This window comes from Phocoena sinus, chromosome 5, assembly GCF_008692025.1.
Source record: "Phocoena sinus isolate mPhoSin1 chromosome 5, mPhoSin1.pri, whole genome shotgun sequence".
Classification (NCBI taxonomy): Eukaryota; Metazoa; Chordata; class Mammalia; order Artiodactyla; family Phocoenidae; genus Phocoena; species Phocoena sinus.
In genome coordinates this window covers 19,534,911-19,548,393 of record NC_045767.1, presented here as the reverse complement: position 1 = coordinate 19,548,393, position 13,483 = coordinate 19,534,911, and the positions used below count along the sequence as shown (strand labels likewise).

General features: G+C 34.7%; 1 protein-coding gene across 6 annotated transcripts in view; it reads left to right on the top strand.

The window, feature by feature from the left end:
* Positions 1–13,483, top strand: part of KIAA1109 (KIAA1109 ortholog) — a 209,065-nt gene that overhangs the window by 19,413 nt on the left and 176,169 nt on the right. For all 6 annotated transcript variants that reach the window (XM_032632288.1, XM_032632285.1, XM_032632284.1 and 3 more), the window contains 3 exons: positions 1,183–1,299; positions 7,418–7,496; positions 8,662–8,726. In XM_032632288.1, the coding sequence (XP_032488179.1) occupies positions 1,183–1,299; positions 7,418–7,496; positions 8,662–8,726 (261 nt within the window). The remainder of the gene's footprint in view (positions 1–1,182; positions 1,300–7,417; positions 7,497–8,661; positions 8,727–13,483) is intronic.

The following is a 13,483-nucleotide window of genomic DNA, read 5'->3' as shown; positions in this document are numbered from 1 at the left end:
CTATTTAAATGGGTAAGTAAAAGAAAATTTATTGAAAAATACTTTCTTGTGTTTCACGTTTTGTGTGTTTACGAACTAGGTTTTTTGGGAATATTATGAATTTTATAAGTGACCATAAACTTTTCATGAAAAACTCATGATCAAATTTAGAATATCGTTTACTGTAGTAATATTTACTGGTGTTCTTTAAAAGTAAGTTATTGTCTTATCAATTGCAGCAAAGTAGTATTTGGTGGCCTATTTAATATAGATATATCTTGAAGTAGGTTAAAATTGTCACTTTTTTCAAATAGTACTTTAAAAGCAGAGACTGTTGATTTTTTTAAAAAGTGACTTTTCGGGCTTCCCTCCCTGGTGGTACAGTGGTTAAGAATCCACCTGCCAGTGCAGGGGACACGGGTTCAAGCCCTGATCCAGGAAGATCCCACATGCTGTGGAGCAGCTAAGCCCGTGTGCCACAACTACTGAGCCTGCACTCTAGATCCCGTGAGCCACAGCTACTGAGCCCATGTGCCACAACTACTGAAGCCCGTGCGCCTGGAGCCCATGCTCCACAACAAGAGAAGCCACAGCAATTAGAAGCCCGCACCCCGCAACGAAGAGTAGCCCCGCTCGCCACAACTAGAGAAAGCCTGTGCGCAGCAACAAAGATCCAATACAGCCAAAAATAAAATAAATAAATTTATTTTTTTAAAAAGTGACTTTTCTATGAATTAAAAAAAAAGTTTTCTTTATTTTTAAGTGGACTGTGTTAGAAGTGAGCTTTTAGCCTAATAAAGGTAGGGTTTTTTTATAATATTCAGAAATATGGGCTTTTTCGTCCCAGAACATCTTTGTGTATGTTTAATAACTAAAGCAGTAAAAAGGAGTGAAAAAGAAAACAGGAAAAAAAGGAAAGCAGTTTTACTTGAAACATTGCTTTACTTCATCTGATTGAAATCTGTGTTTTTCTGGCTAATGACTTACAGAGAATGAAGAAAGTTGGATAAAGAATCAACTTCTGGTTTTGAAAATTCAAGTTATTAAATTGTAAGAGGACATTTTACCATATGGAAGTAAATCCTCTTGTTTCTGAACATGATAAATGATCTTTCACTAACAAGGTTTTATTGAGATACTAAGATGATCAAAGGAAATATATAGTGAGATCCTTTATTTTTTTGCATTTTTTTCTCCCAACAGCTACCATTTTGTCCTGTGGATGGATTATTTATCTCACGTATTATAATTCTCGGAATGTTGGTCTTATTTTAACACTGGTTCTTAACAGATTATACAAGCATGGCTATATCCATATTGGTAAGTTTTGAGTAATTTTTTTCTTCTGTGTAATCTTGAGATGTATATTGTAAATATGTATTTTATAAACAGATAGTAGCTTTAGGAATTTACCTTTGTTTTATGAAAGTTAAACTAATCTAACTGGAATTTCTCTCATATAGCATATACTTCAAGTAGAGTTGAACTACCACTTGGTTATGTCCTTTACCTCATTCTTATTTCTTAAAGTGTTTCTAAGCCTTTTTTTTTTTTTTTGGCTCATAAGAGATAATCATTAAAATAATTTGAAAAATCTAGACATATAAAATATGGAACTAGAAGTTTCTTGAGGTCCTGCTATCCAAAGAAAATTTCTAATGCTTGATGAAGTTTTACTGTTTTTTTTTAAACTGATACCTAAAAAACCTATAACTGTAAGTGGAATCATCTTGTGTATTTCATTTTGTAGCCTTCTTTATTAATTTAGCTTGACTACTTATAAATGGGAAGTTTGCAGATAGATAGGAGGGTGTATTAGGAAGTTATATGCCTTAGAAAGCCCTAAACCACTGGGAAAAAGGGGTGAGGAGTCAGCAAATAGAATGTTTCTGATCTTCCTTAGAGTTGAGTACCTCTTAGTGGTCATAAATAAAACTTCTCTCAAACGTAAGTACTCTTTCATTAATTTGAGGCAATGACTGGTTCTTGGAGTCACCCAAATTAATGGAGAAGAATGGTGAATTAGTCACTGCTTTGGGTTTTTTGTTTGTTTGTTTTTTATACTGAAGGTTCTTATTAGTCATCAATTTTATACACATCAGTGTATATATATCAATCCCAATCACTCAATTCAGCACACCACTATCCCCACCCCACTGCGGTTTTCGCCCCTTGGTGTCCATACGTTTGTTCTCTACATCTGTGTCTCAACTTCTGCCGTGCAAACCGGTTCATCTGTACCATTTTTCTAGGTTCCACATACATGCGTTAATATACGATATTTGTTTTTCTCTTTCTGACTTACTTCTCTCTGTATGACAGTCTCTAGATCCATACACGTCTCAACAAATGACTCAGTTTCGTTCCTTTCTATGGCTGAGTAATATTCCATTGTATATATGTACCACTACTTCTTTATCCATTCGTCTGTTGATGGGCATTTAGGTTGCTTCCATGACCTGGCTATTGTAAATAGTGCTGCAATGAACATTGGGGTGCATGTGTCTCTTTGAATTATGGTTTTCTCTGGGTATGAGCTCAGTAGTGGGATTGCTGGATCATATGGTAATTCTATATTTAGTTTTTTAAGGAACCTCCCTACTGTTCTCCATAGTGACTGTATCAATTTACATTCCCACCAACAGTGCAAGAGGGTTCCCTTTTCTCCACACCCTCTCCAGCATTTGTTGTTTGTAGATTTTCTGATGATGCCCATTCTAACTGGTGTGAGGTGATACCTCATTGTAGTTTTGCTTTGCATTTCTCTCATAATTGGTGATGTTGAGCACCTTCTCATGTGCTTCTTGACCATCTGTATGTCTTTTTTGGAGAAATGTCTATTTAGGTCATCTGCCCATTTTTGGATTGGGTTGTTTGTTTCTTTAATATTGAGCTGCATGAACTATTTATATATTTTGGAGATTAATCCTTTGTCCGTTGATTCGTTTGCAAATATTTTCTCCCATTCTGAGGGTTGTCTTTTGGTCTTGTTTATGGTTTCCTTTGCTGTGCAAAAGCTTTGAAGTTTCGTTAAGTCCCATTTGTTTATTTTTGTTTTTATTTCCATTACTCTAGGAGGTGGATCAAAAAAGATCTTGCTGTGACTTATGTCAAAGAGTGTTCTTCCTATGTTTTCCTCTAAGAGTTTTATAGTATCCGGTCTTACATTTAGGTCTCGAGTCCATTTTGAGTTTATTATTGTGTATGGTGTTAGGGAGTGTTCTAATTTCATTCTTTTACATGTAGCTGTCCAGTTTTCCCATCACCACTTATTGAAGAGACTGTCTTCTCTCCATTGTATATCTTTGCCTCCTTTGTCATAGATTAGTTGACCATAGGTGTGTGGGTTTATCTCTGGGCTTTCTATCTTGTTCCATTGATCTATGTTTCTGTTTTTGTGACACTACCATATTGTCTTGATTACTGTAGCTTTGTAGTATAGTCTGAAGTCAGGGAGTCTGATTCCTCCAGCTCTGTTTTGTTCCCTCAAGACTGCTTCGGCTATTCGGGGTCTTTTGTGTCTCCATACGAATTTTAAGATGATTTGTTCTAGTTCCGTAAAAAATGCCATTGGTAATTTGATAGGGAGTGCATTGAATCTGTAGATAGCTTTGGGTAGTATAGTCATTTTCACAATATTGATTCTTCCAATCCAAGAACATGGTATACCTCTCCATCTGTTGGTATCATCTTTAATTTCTTTTATCAGTGTCTTATAGTTTTCTGCATACAGGCCTTTTGTCTCCCTAGGTAGGTTTATTCCTAGGTATTTTATTCTTTTGGTTGCAGTGGTAAATGGGAGTGTTTCCATAATTTCTTTTTCAGATTTTTCATCATTAGTGTATATGAATGCAAGAGATTTCTGTACATTAATTTTGTATCCTGCAACTTTACCAAATTCATTAATTAGCTCTAGAAGTTTTCTGGTGGCATTTTTAGGATTCTCTATGTATAGTATCATGTCATCTGCAAACGGTGACAGTTTTACTTCTTCTTTTCCAGTTTGTAATCCTTTTATTTCTTTTTCTTCTCTGATTGCCATGGCTAGGACTTCCAAAACTATGTTAAATAATAATGGCAAGCGTGGACATCCTTGTCTCATTCCTGATGTTAGAGGAAATGCTTTCACCATTGAGAATGATGTTTGCTGTGGGTTTGTCATATATGGCCATTATTATGTTGAGGTAGGTTCCCTCTATGCCACTTTCTGGAGAGTTTTTATCATAAATGGGTGTTGAATTTTGTCAGAAGCATCTTCTGCATCTAGAGATGATCATATGGTTTTTATTCTTCAATTTGTTAATATGGTGTATCACATTGATTGATTTGCATATATTGAAGAATCCTTGCATCCCTGGGATAAATCTGACTTGATCATGGTGTATGATCCTTTTAATGTGTTGTTGGATTCTGTTTGCTAGTATTTTGTTGAGGATTTTTGCATCTATATTCATCGGTGATATTGGTCTGTAATTTTCTTTTTTTGTAGTGTCTTTGTCTGGTTTTGGTATCAGGGTGATGGTGGTCTCATAGAATGAATTTGGGAGTGTTCCTTCCTCTGCAATTTTTGGAAGAGTTTGAGAAGGATGGGTGATAGCTCTTCTCTAAATGTTTGATAGAATTCACCTGTGAAGTCCTGGACTTTTGTTTGTTGGAAGAGTTTTAATCACAGTTTCAATTTCATTATTTGTGATTGGTCTGTTCATATTTTCTGTTTCTTCCTGGTTCAGTCCTGGAAGGTTATACCTTCCTAAGAATTTGTCCATTTCTTCCAGATTGTCCATTTTATTGGCATAGAGTTGCTTGTAGTAGTCTCTTAGGATGCTTTGTGTTTCTGCAGTGTCTGTTTTAACTTCTTTTTCATTTCTAATTTTATTGATTCGAGTCCTCTCACTCTTTTTCTTGATGAGTCTGGCTAATGGTTTATCAATTTTATTTATCTTCTCAAAGAACCAGCTTTTAGTTTTATTGATCTTTGCTATTGTTTTCTTTGTTTCTATTTCATTGATTTCTGCTCTGATCTTTATGATTTCATTCCCTCTGCTAACTTTGGGTTTTGTTTGTTCTTCTTTCTCTGGTTCCTTTAGGTGTAAGTTTTGATTGTTTACTTGAGGTTTTTCTTGTTTCTTGAGGTAGGCTTGTATAGCTATAAACTTCCCTCTTAGAACTGCTTTTGCTGCATCCCATAGGTTTTGGATCGTCGTGTTTTCATTGTCATTTGTCTGTAGGTATTTTTTGATTTCCTCTTTGATTTCTTCAGTGATCTCTTGGTTATTTAGTAACGTATTGTTTAGTCTCCATGTGTATGTGTTTTTTACATGTTTTTTCCCTGTAATTGAGTTCTAATCTCATAGTGTCGTGGTCAGACAAGATGCTTGATATGATTTCATTTTTCTTAAATTTACTGAGGCTTCATTTGTGACCCAAGATGTGATCTATCCTGGAGAATGTTCCATGCGCACTTGAGAAGAAAGTGTAATCTGCTGTTTTCGGATGGAATGTCCTATAAATATCAGTTAAATCTATCTGGTCTGTTGTGTCATTTAAAGCTTCTGTTTCCTTATTTATTTCCATTTTGGATGATCTGTCCATTGGTGTAAGTGAGGTGTTAAAGTCCCCCACTATTATTGTGTTACTGTCGATTTCCTCTTTTATAGCTGTTAGCAGTTGCCTTATGTATTGAGGTGCTCCTATGTTGGGTGCATATATATTTATAATTGTTATATCTTCTTCTTGGATTGATCCCTTGATCATTATGTAGTGTCCTTCCTCGTCTCTTGTAACATTCTTTATTTTAAAGTCTATTTTATCTGATATGAGTATAGCTACTCCAGCTTTCTTTTGATTTCCATTTGCATGGAATATCTTTTTCCATCCCCTTACTTTCAGTCTGTATGTGTCCCTAGGTCTGAAGTGGGTCTCTTGTAGACAGCATATATATGGGTCTTGTTTTTGTATCCATTCAGCAAGCCTGTGTCTTTTGGTGGGAGCATTTAATCCATTAACATTTAAGGTAATTATTGATATGTAGGTTCCTATGACCATTTTCTTAATTGTTTTGGGTTTGTTTTTGTAGGTCCTTTTCTTCTCTTGTGTTTCCCACTTAGAGAAGTTCCTTTAGCATTTATTGTAGAGCTAGTTTGGTGGTGCTGAATTCTCTTAGCTTTTGCTTGTCTGTAAAACTTTTGATTTCTCCATCGAATCTGAATGAGATCCTTGTCAGGTAAAGTAATCTTGCCGGTAGGGTAGTCGTAGTTTCTTCCCTTTCATCACTTTAAGTATATCACGCCACTCCCTTCTGGCTTGTAGAGTTTCTGCTGAGAAATCAGCTGTTAACCTTATGGGAGTTCCCTTGTATGCTATTTGTCGCTTTTCCCTTCCTGCTTTTAATAATTTTTCTTTGTCTTTAATTTTTGCCAATTTGATTACTATGTGTCTCGACGTGTTTCTCCTTGGGTTTATCCTGTATGGGATTCGCTGCGCTTCCTGGACTTGGGTGGCTATATCCTTTCCCATGTTAGGGAAGTTTTCGACTATAATCTCTTCAAATATTTTCTCTGGTCCTTTCTCTCCCTCTTCTTCTGGGACCGCTATAATGCGAATGTTGTTGCGTTTAATGTTGTCCCAGAGGTCTCTTAGGCCGTCTTCATTTCTTTTCATTCCTTTTTCTTTATTCTGTTTCGCAGCAGTGAATGCCACCATTCTGTCTTCCAGGTCACTTATCCCTTCTTCTGCCTCAGTTATTCTGATATTGATTCCTTGTAGTGTAGTTTTCATTTCAGTTATTATATTGTTCATCTCTGTTTGTTTGTTCTTTAATTATTCTAGGTCTTTGTTAAACATTTCTTGCATCTTCTCAATCTTTGCCTCCATTCTTTTTCTGAGGTCCTGGATCATCTTCACTGTCATTATTCTGAATTCTCTTTCTGGGAGGTTGCCTATCTCCACTTCATTTAGTTGTTTTTCTGGGGTTTTATCTTGTTCCTTCATCTGGTATATAGCCCTCTGCCTTTTCATCTTGTCTGTCTTTCTGTGAATGTGGATTTTGTTCCACAGGCTGCAGGATTGTAGTTCTTCTTGTTTCTCCTGTCTGCCCCCTGCACTGCTTTGGATTTATTTAATGGCTATGCCTAATTAAGGGAATTATCCATAGGAAGTAGCTGTTTAAACTAGTGTTCTCAAAAAATAAAATAAAATAAATGTTCTCATATAGTTATTTAGTAGCTCAGTTCATATTGATGATATGTATGGCACTTTTTGTTATATTTGTGGGAAAAATGTTAGAAGGTTAGTAAGGCTTTAAGGATATCAGAAAGGGCGTAGGGAGAGAACATTTAATTATTGAGTAAATTGAATGCTAGGAGCATTTAAAGCTTTAAGGGCTCTACTGTCTTTCAAAACAATTACATTAATTGCTGTTGTTTTTTCCCTACAATAGGCTCCTTTTCTTTCTCTGTTCTTTCTGGAAAAGTCATGGTTCGTGAAATCTATTACATTACAGAAGACATGTCTATTAGGTAAGAATAAATAAATAAATAAATCTGGGCCCATCTTAAACAAATTTGAAATATTTCAAAATTTTTTTTGATTATGATACTGTATTGAATATGATTTGCTTTTTCATATTAGAAATGTTGGCCTTTTCAGATAAAGTCATAAATCAAAAATCATTTTCTTCAGTGACTCATACTTGGTGAATTGATTTTTTTAAATATTTCTATCAGTGGATTAATTTAGCTAAGGTTTAAGCTGGCAAAATATTATTGAATGGCAGCTTATGGAAATGAATAATCTTATATCATCTGTAGTTTTAAATATTGAGCCATTAGATTACCTGACCATTTTTGTTGTAGAATTCATTGTGGTCATTTGTTATGTAAGCAAGGATCGGAGACGTTGATAACTCTCATCCATTAGTTCCTTAGTACAGATAGTCAGTTTTTAGAATTTTTTAGCGCTTACTAGCATTTCTAATTTTACCTTAAGGCGGAAATGAAATCTGAATATAATAAGAAATGATAGTTCATATGTTTGATATATTCTGTCTTCTGTAAGCCTTGAAAGAAAAGCTTACTCTTATTTTTGTGATTTGCTTAAAATTTGTTACTTAGATAAAACTTGAAGATATGGAATTAGTTGAGAGGTGCTAGGGTTTGGCAGCCCTCGTACCTCACTTATAACGGAGAGTTAACTTCTTTGTGAGTCTAAAATTATTTCCAAGTTAAAAGTAAAAAGTAAAAGTTAGGCTATAATTCCATGCTTCTGGGATATGAAGTGTTGTATCATTGTAGAAATGAAAGAAAATCTTTAAAAGTTTTCCCTTAGTGTGCTAAAATCCCCCTTTGAAGATTTGGCTTTTAGTTTATATAATTTTAACTCCTTTTTTAAATTAAAAAAATTTTAAATTTATAAAAGAAAAAGTTTTTTCTGTTAACACTTTATTTTCCTGTTAAATGTAATGTGGTATTACAGTTTACCTAAATAGAAGAATCTGAGAGCTTTGCAAATCTTCTTTTCCTTTCTTAACTAGAAGATTATGAAACATCTTGGTATGCTAGTGTGCTGTTGAAAATTTTGTGTATTTCCTTATTATCAATTGCTTGCATTTTATAATAACTAATTAAGAAATGAGTTAAGTAAATTGTTACTTAAGCTTTCATTTCTGTAATTTATCTTGCTTAGAATTCAAGATGGATTTATAATTTTTCGGTGGTGGAAAATGTATAACCCAAAGCAGAAACAACATGGTGAGCTTTCATTTTTTCATGTGTTTGAAATCTTCAATCATATAATCAGAATTTTCATTTGTAGATGTTGGAATGTCTCACATTTTGTAACAGTTAAAAATATTTTAAAAAGCTTTGGAGTTTACAGAACTGATTTTAATACCCCTTGGCTGGAAATCCTTCAGCAGCTTTCCTCTTGCATGGTTAAATGTAGTTTCTTTAGCCTGTTATTTACTTAGGGTTATTCTCAGTATGACCCTTACCCACATTTCCACCCTTACCTCCTATTACATCTATGGACTTAATCTCATACTGTGGTTAGAGTGGCCTTCTTAGCACTCTTTAATCATTCTACTAAGACACTTCTCTTACTTTTCAGCTTCTTTGACTTTATTTATACTTTTACGTGACATTGTGACTAATTCTCATTTATCTGCTATGGTAAGGATGAGCAGAAAAGAGGAATTGCAGACTTTGACTCTCTTCTGGTTCTGCTTTTTATCATCAGAATTTTCTCTCAGAATATTGTCCTCAAATCTTCATTTCACAACTGTAGGTGTTCCTGTCTGTGAATGTACCCTTCCTTCTCTACATTAACCACACCAGTGGCCTCAAGGAGAGTACACCTTGTCTTTACTTTCTAGAATATTGATTCTCAAACATTTTTGATCTCAGGAACCTATTACATTGTTCTAAATTATTGAGGATTCCAAAGAGCTTTTATTCATGTAAGTTATATCTATTTATATTTACTGCATTCAAAATTAAGCCTGATCATTATAGAAACATTTTTATTTCATTAAAAATACCTATCATAAATCCATTACATATTAAAATAAATAACAATCTTAATGAAGAATAACTTTTCCAAAGCAAAAAAATTAGTGAAAAGAGTGACACTGTTTTATATTTTGCAAATATTTGAAATATCCTAATGGAAGATAATTGAATTCTCACCTCTGCTTTTATATTCAGTCTGTTGTACCATATACTTCATGTAGCCTTTAAAAAACTCCACTGTCCACTCATGGGAGAATGAGAAAAAGTCAAACATCTTAGTATAATACTATGAAAATAATTCTGACTTTGTGGTCCTCCGGAAAGGGTTTCAGTATCTCCCCAGAGGTCCCTGGACCATACTTTGATAACTACAGAGATTTTAAGTGGGACCTGGGAGTGTAAGGTCAAAAGAGGACGAAACCCCCCCACCTTTTCTTTGTGATGAAGACCTCTGTTTCTGGCACCCCATTGAGATTCTGAAATGGTGGTAGGCTCTGTATAACTTTGGAATTTTGCAATTAAATGTTGGGTTTTGTGTGTGTGTGTGTGTGTGTGTGTGTGTGTGTGTGAGCTCATCTAGGAATTTTACCATCGTATATAACTTGTTTGTATAGGAAAATAGATTTAAATTTCCAAAAGTTTTAAAACTTATCAAAACTTTGAGCTATCCTAAATTACTTTTAGATTTTGCTATTGTTTCACCATTGTTTAGTCTTTTTTTAAACTGTCATTTCCTTGCTCCCACGTATCTTTTGCCCCTCCTATATAATACGTAATAATGTACTCTACCTTGAAAAGGTTGGCATTAGTTGGTTACAGTTTGACATCTGAAGAGGTAATGAAATCAGAATGATTAGAAGAAATATTGGCAAATTTCATGTCTGGAAAAAGTTTTCTAAAAATTAGAGTTGTGCATTAGATAATTTTGAACAGAGGCTGAGTGACTTCATACGATAAAAGTATTCTGTGGGACTTTGGAATAGGATTTTTACAATCTTTCATCTGTGATTAAGAATGGCTGGCTGTATGTTATTACCAGTCTTCAGTCTGTGATTTTAGAATATCAGTTGTTAAACCAACCTTTTTACCTCTTTTCTTAGCATTTACTAGAAGCATTCTCACAGGAAAAAAAAAATGTTCTTTAGATATTATGTTAGTGCATTGGGAATCTTTTAAGTTTTGACTTTTTATGAAATCTGAATAAATTCAAAATTTTGAGTCACTTTGCTACACTGTTAACCATGTTAAATGTTGTGGAGAGAATTTTCTTGCCTTTTTTTTTTAAATTTTTAAGTCTTAAAGGTGGCAGTTAAGTAAAGATATCTTACACTTTAGAGATGGTTAAAGCTCATTCCTGAGAGCCAAGTTTTTTTGAGCTCAGTCCCAGCTTCTAACACATTTACTTAACTTTGTGCAGGCCCAGTATTTCTGCCTCTGATTTAGTTCGAAAAGTCCATCTGATTTGTCCCTTAGAGATAGATTACTTTAGGAGAATATTTTTCCTCAGCACATCATGCTTCTTTTAATCTTGTAGTCTGTTTGTTAGGTGACTTGCTGTTTTGATTTAATCTTTTTTTTTTCTCTTTACATGTTTAGTTAACATAAGCTTTGTTGTTAACAAGGTTACAGTGGAGCTGAAACAAAAATTCTCTTCATTTATATAGCTTGTTTGTGATAAAAAAAACTATTTGTATATTTATATTAGGAATTTTATTCCCAATTTTTTTTTTTTTTAGTGTTTTAAAATGTTCATGTGAACTGATAAAGCTGTAGGGGGTGGTGGGGTGAGGAAGCCCATTCGGCCTTAGGGCACCTCCACCCCATGCTTTTTACCCCAGGATTCCAAGGAACACAGTTAGGAAACAACCAATTTTTCTCAAAATCTGTTACCAATTTGGAAACAATTAATGTTCTCAAAACCCCTCATTTGGCAGATGGAAAATCAGAAACTACTGTGATTATAGCTGATAAAACTGGGACAAAAACCCAGGTCTGCTAACTTCCAGTCTAGTGCTTCTTATATTTATAAGACAACCTTGTCAAATGTGGCCTAAGAAGGTTCCTTAGAGATTCTTATGGATAAACACTGATCACAGCTTATGGGGAGGAATGAAGACATTTGCAGTATCCAGAGGCAACTGCACGACTTAAACTAAGCCTACTGCGATTGCCCATTTCAGAATTTTCTTTGACACAGGGAATACCATCCTAAATTGTTTATAGTCTTTTTTTTTTTAAGAAAATAATTCATTTTATCATGAAATGTAACATCTTAAAGTGGATTGCTATTCACCAAAACACATGGATGAGGGTCAAGAGTAACTGACCCAAGTTCTTTAGGAAAGAGGTAACTTTTGATAAAAATCTTTACCTAATTGAAAAGATTTTTATTTTGAATTCACTTTACTGATCATTGTGTTAAGTTGGAGTGGGGGATAAAAAAAAGAGGTGCTATCCACATCTACTTGAGGGAATACATGCGTACAAACAATTGTAATTAAAGAAAAAATGGAGCAATGAGTGTGTGTTAAGGAAAAATACTGAGAACCATCTTCAAAGTTGGTCCATACCAACTTTCGTATGGACCACTTGGTGTGGTCCCAGCTGGTTCATGGTTTGATGATGTTGAAAGTTCTGCCCATTGGTCAAGAAGCAGAATGGTAGATGGAGGGCTGTTGTGAAAGTTCCATCACTTAGGCAGCATGCTTGATGATGACAGTGAGCAGGATTGTGTCATGCAGAGGCGGAGTGGGTGGGAGGGTAGCTCAGATGGAATAACTGGTTTGACCAATGGCAATAAGGTTGGAAAACGGATGTTTAGGAATTAACAACTCCATTTGGTGGTAAATATAAGGTAAAGGAATAATAGGGGATAATTTGGAAGCTGTGTTATGGAGGATATTGAACACCTGGCAGCCACTGCCGTGAAAGGTTTTTGGGCAGGGGAGTGATATGAACTTAGCTCATTTCAAAGAATATAGCAAAATGTAATCACTACTTGAGATGCATAACCCAAGACTAATGTAATAGCTCAAATATTAGCCCTTCCTTGACTGGCTCTCCCCTGTCATTTCTTTGTGTCTTAAATTCTTTTTGTCACTCTTAATGTTAACATAAATCTGTGTCTCTGCTCTCCCTCTGTAATTGTCCATAATGTGGAACAGAAATATTACCATAATTTTTGGATATTTTATGTTTTTTTTAATATTGAATAACATTTAAATTATTTTTTCCAAATTGTTCTTTCTCATTTTTTTTATGCCAACGGTTTGCAGTAGAAAAAAGATCTCACCCCTCCATTTTACAGTGATGTTAAAAGTTGGTAGACTTTATCAGTTATCACTTTTATAATTCTAATTATTTGCTCATAGTTTTACCTACATTTAAAAATTTAAATGTATGTGCTCATGAATAGCACAGCTTTGGTGAATGGTCAAAGAAGTTTCTCTTCCATATGCTTTTAAAAGATATTCTTTGTTGTAAAGGATGACGTTCTTAACAATGTGCTCACAGTTACACCCTTCAAAGGTAAAGACACAATGCCAAATAACAGTGCAGGAATAAGCAGTTTGGTCTAAGTACATTATTAGTCTAGCATTTATAAGGGACAGAATTTATCAGTAGAATATAGTGTAGAGGAATGCATAGGCTGCAAAGTAAGCTTTTGATAAAAAGTTGGACAATATTATGGAATATAGGTTAAAATAGTGAGCTCTATTCAGTAGCAAGACCATACGTTCTGGATATTACTTCTTGCTGATTAAGGAAAGATCCATGTGCTTTGACAGTTAACCAAGCAGGAAGTAGAGATGATTGATAATTCTTGGTGGAAAATTTAGAAGCCTAACTGGGGCATGTGCCTGAGAAGATACATGGCCACTAAGCCTTCCAAGGAGACAGGCCCCATTGGTGGGTAGGGCCAAGATTTTCATTAGGAAGTTTTAGAGCTGCTCTATTATGAGAAAAGAGGTGTGTTAAGTGCTGAAACTACTATGCCA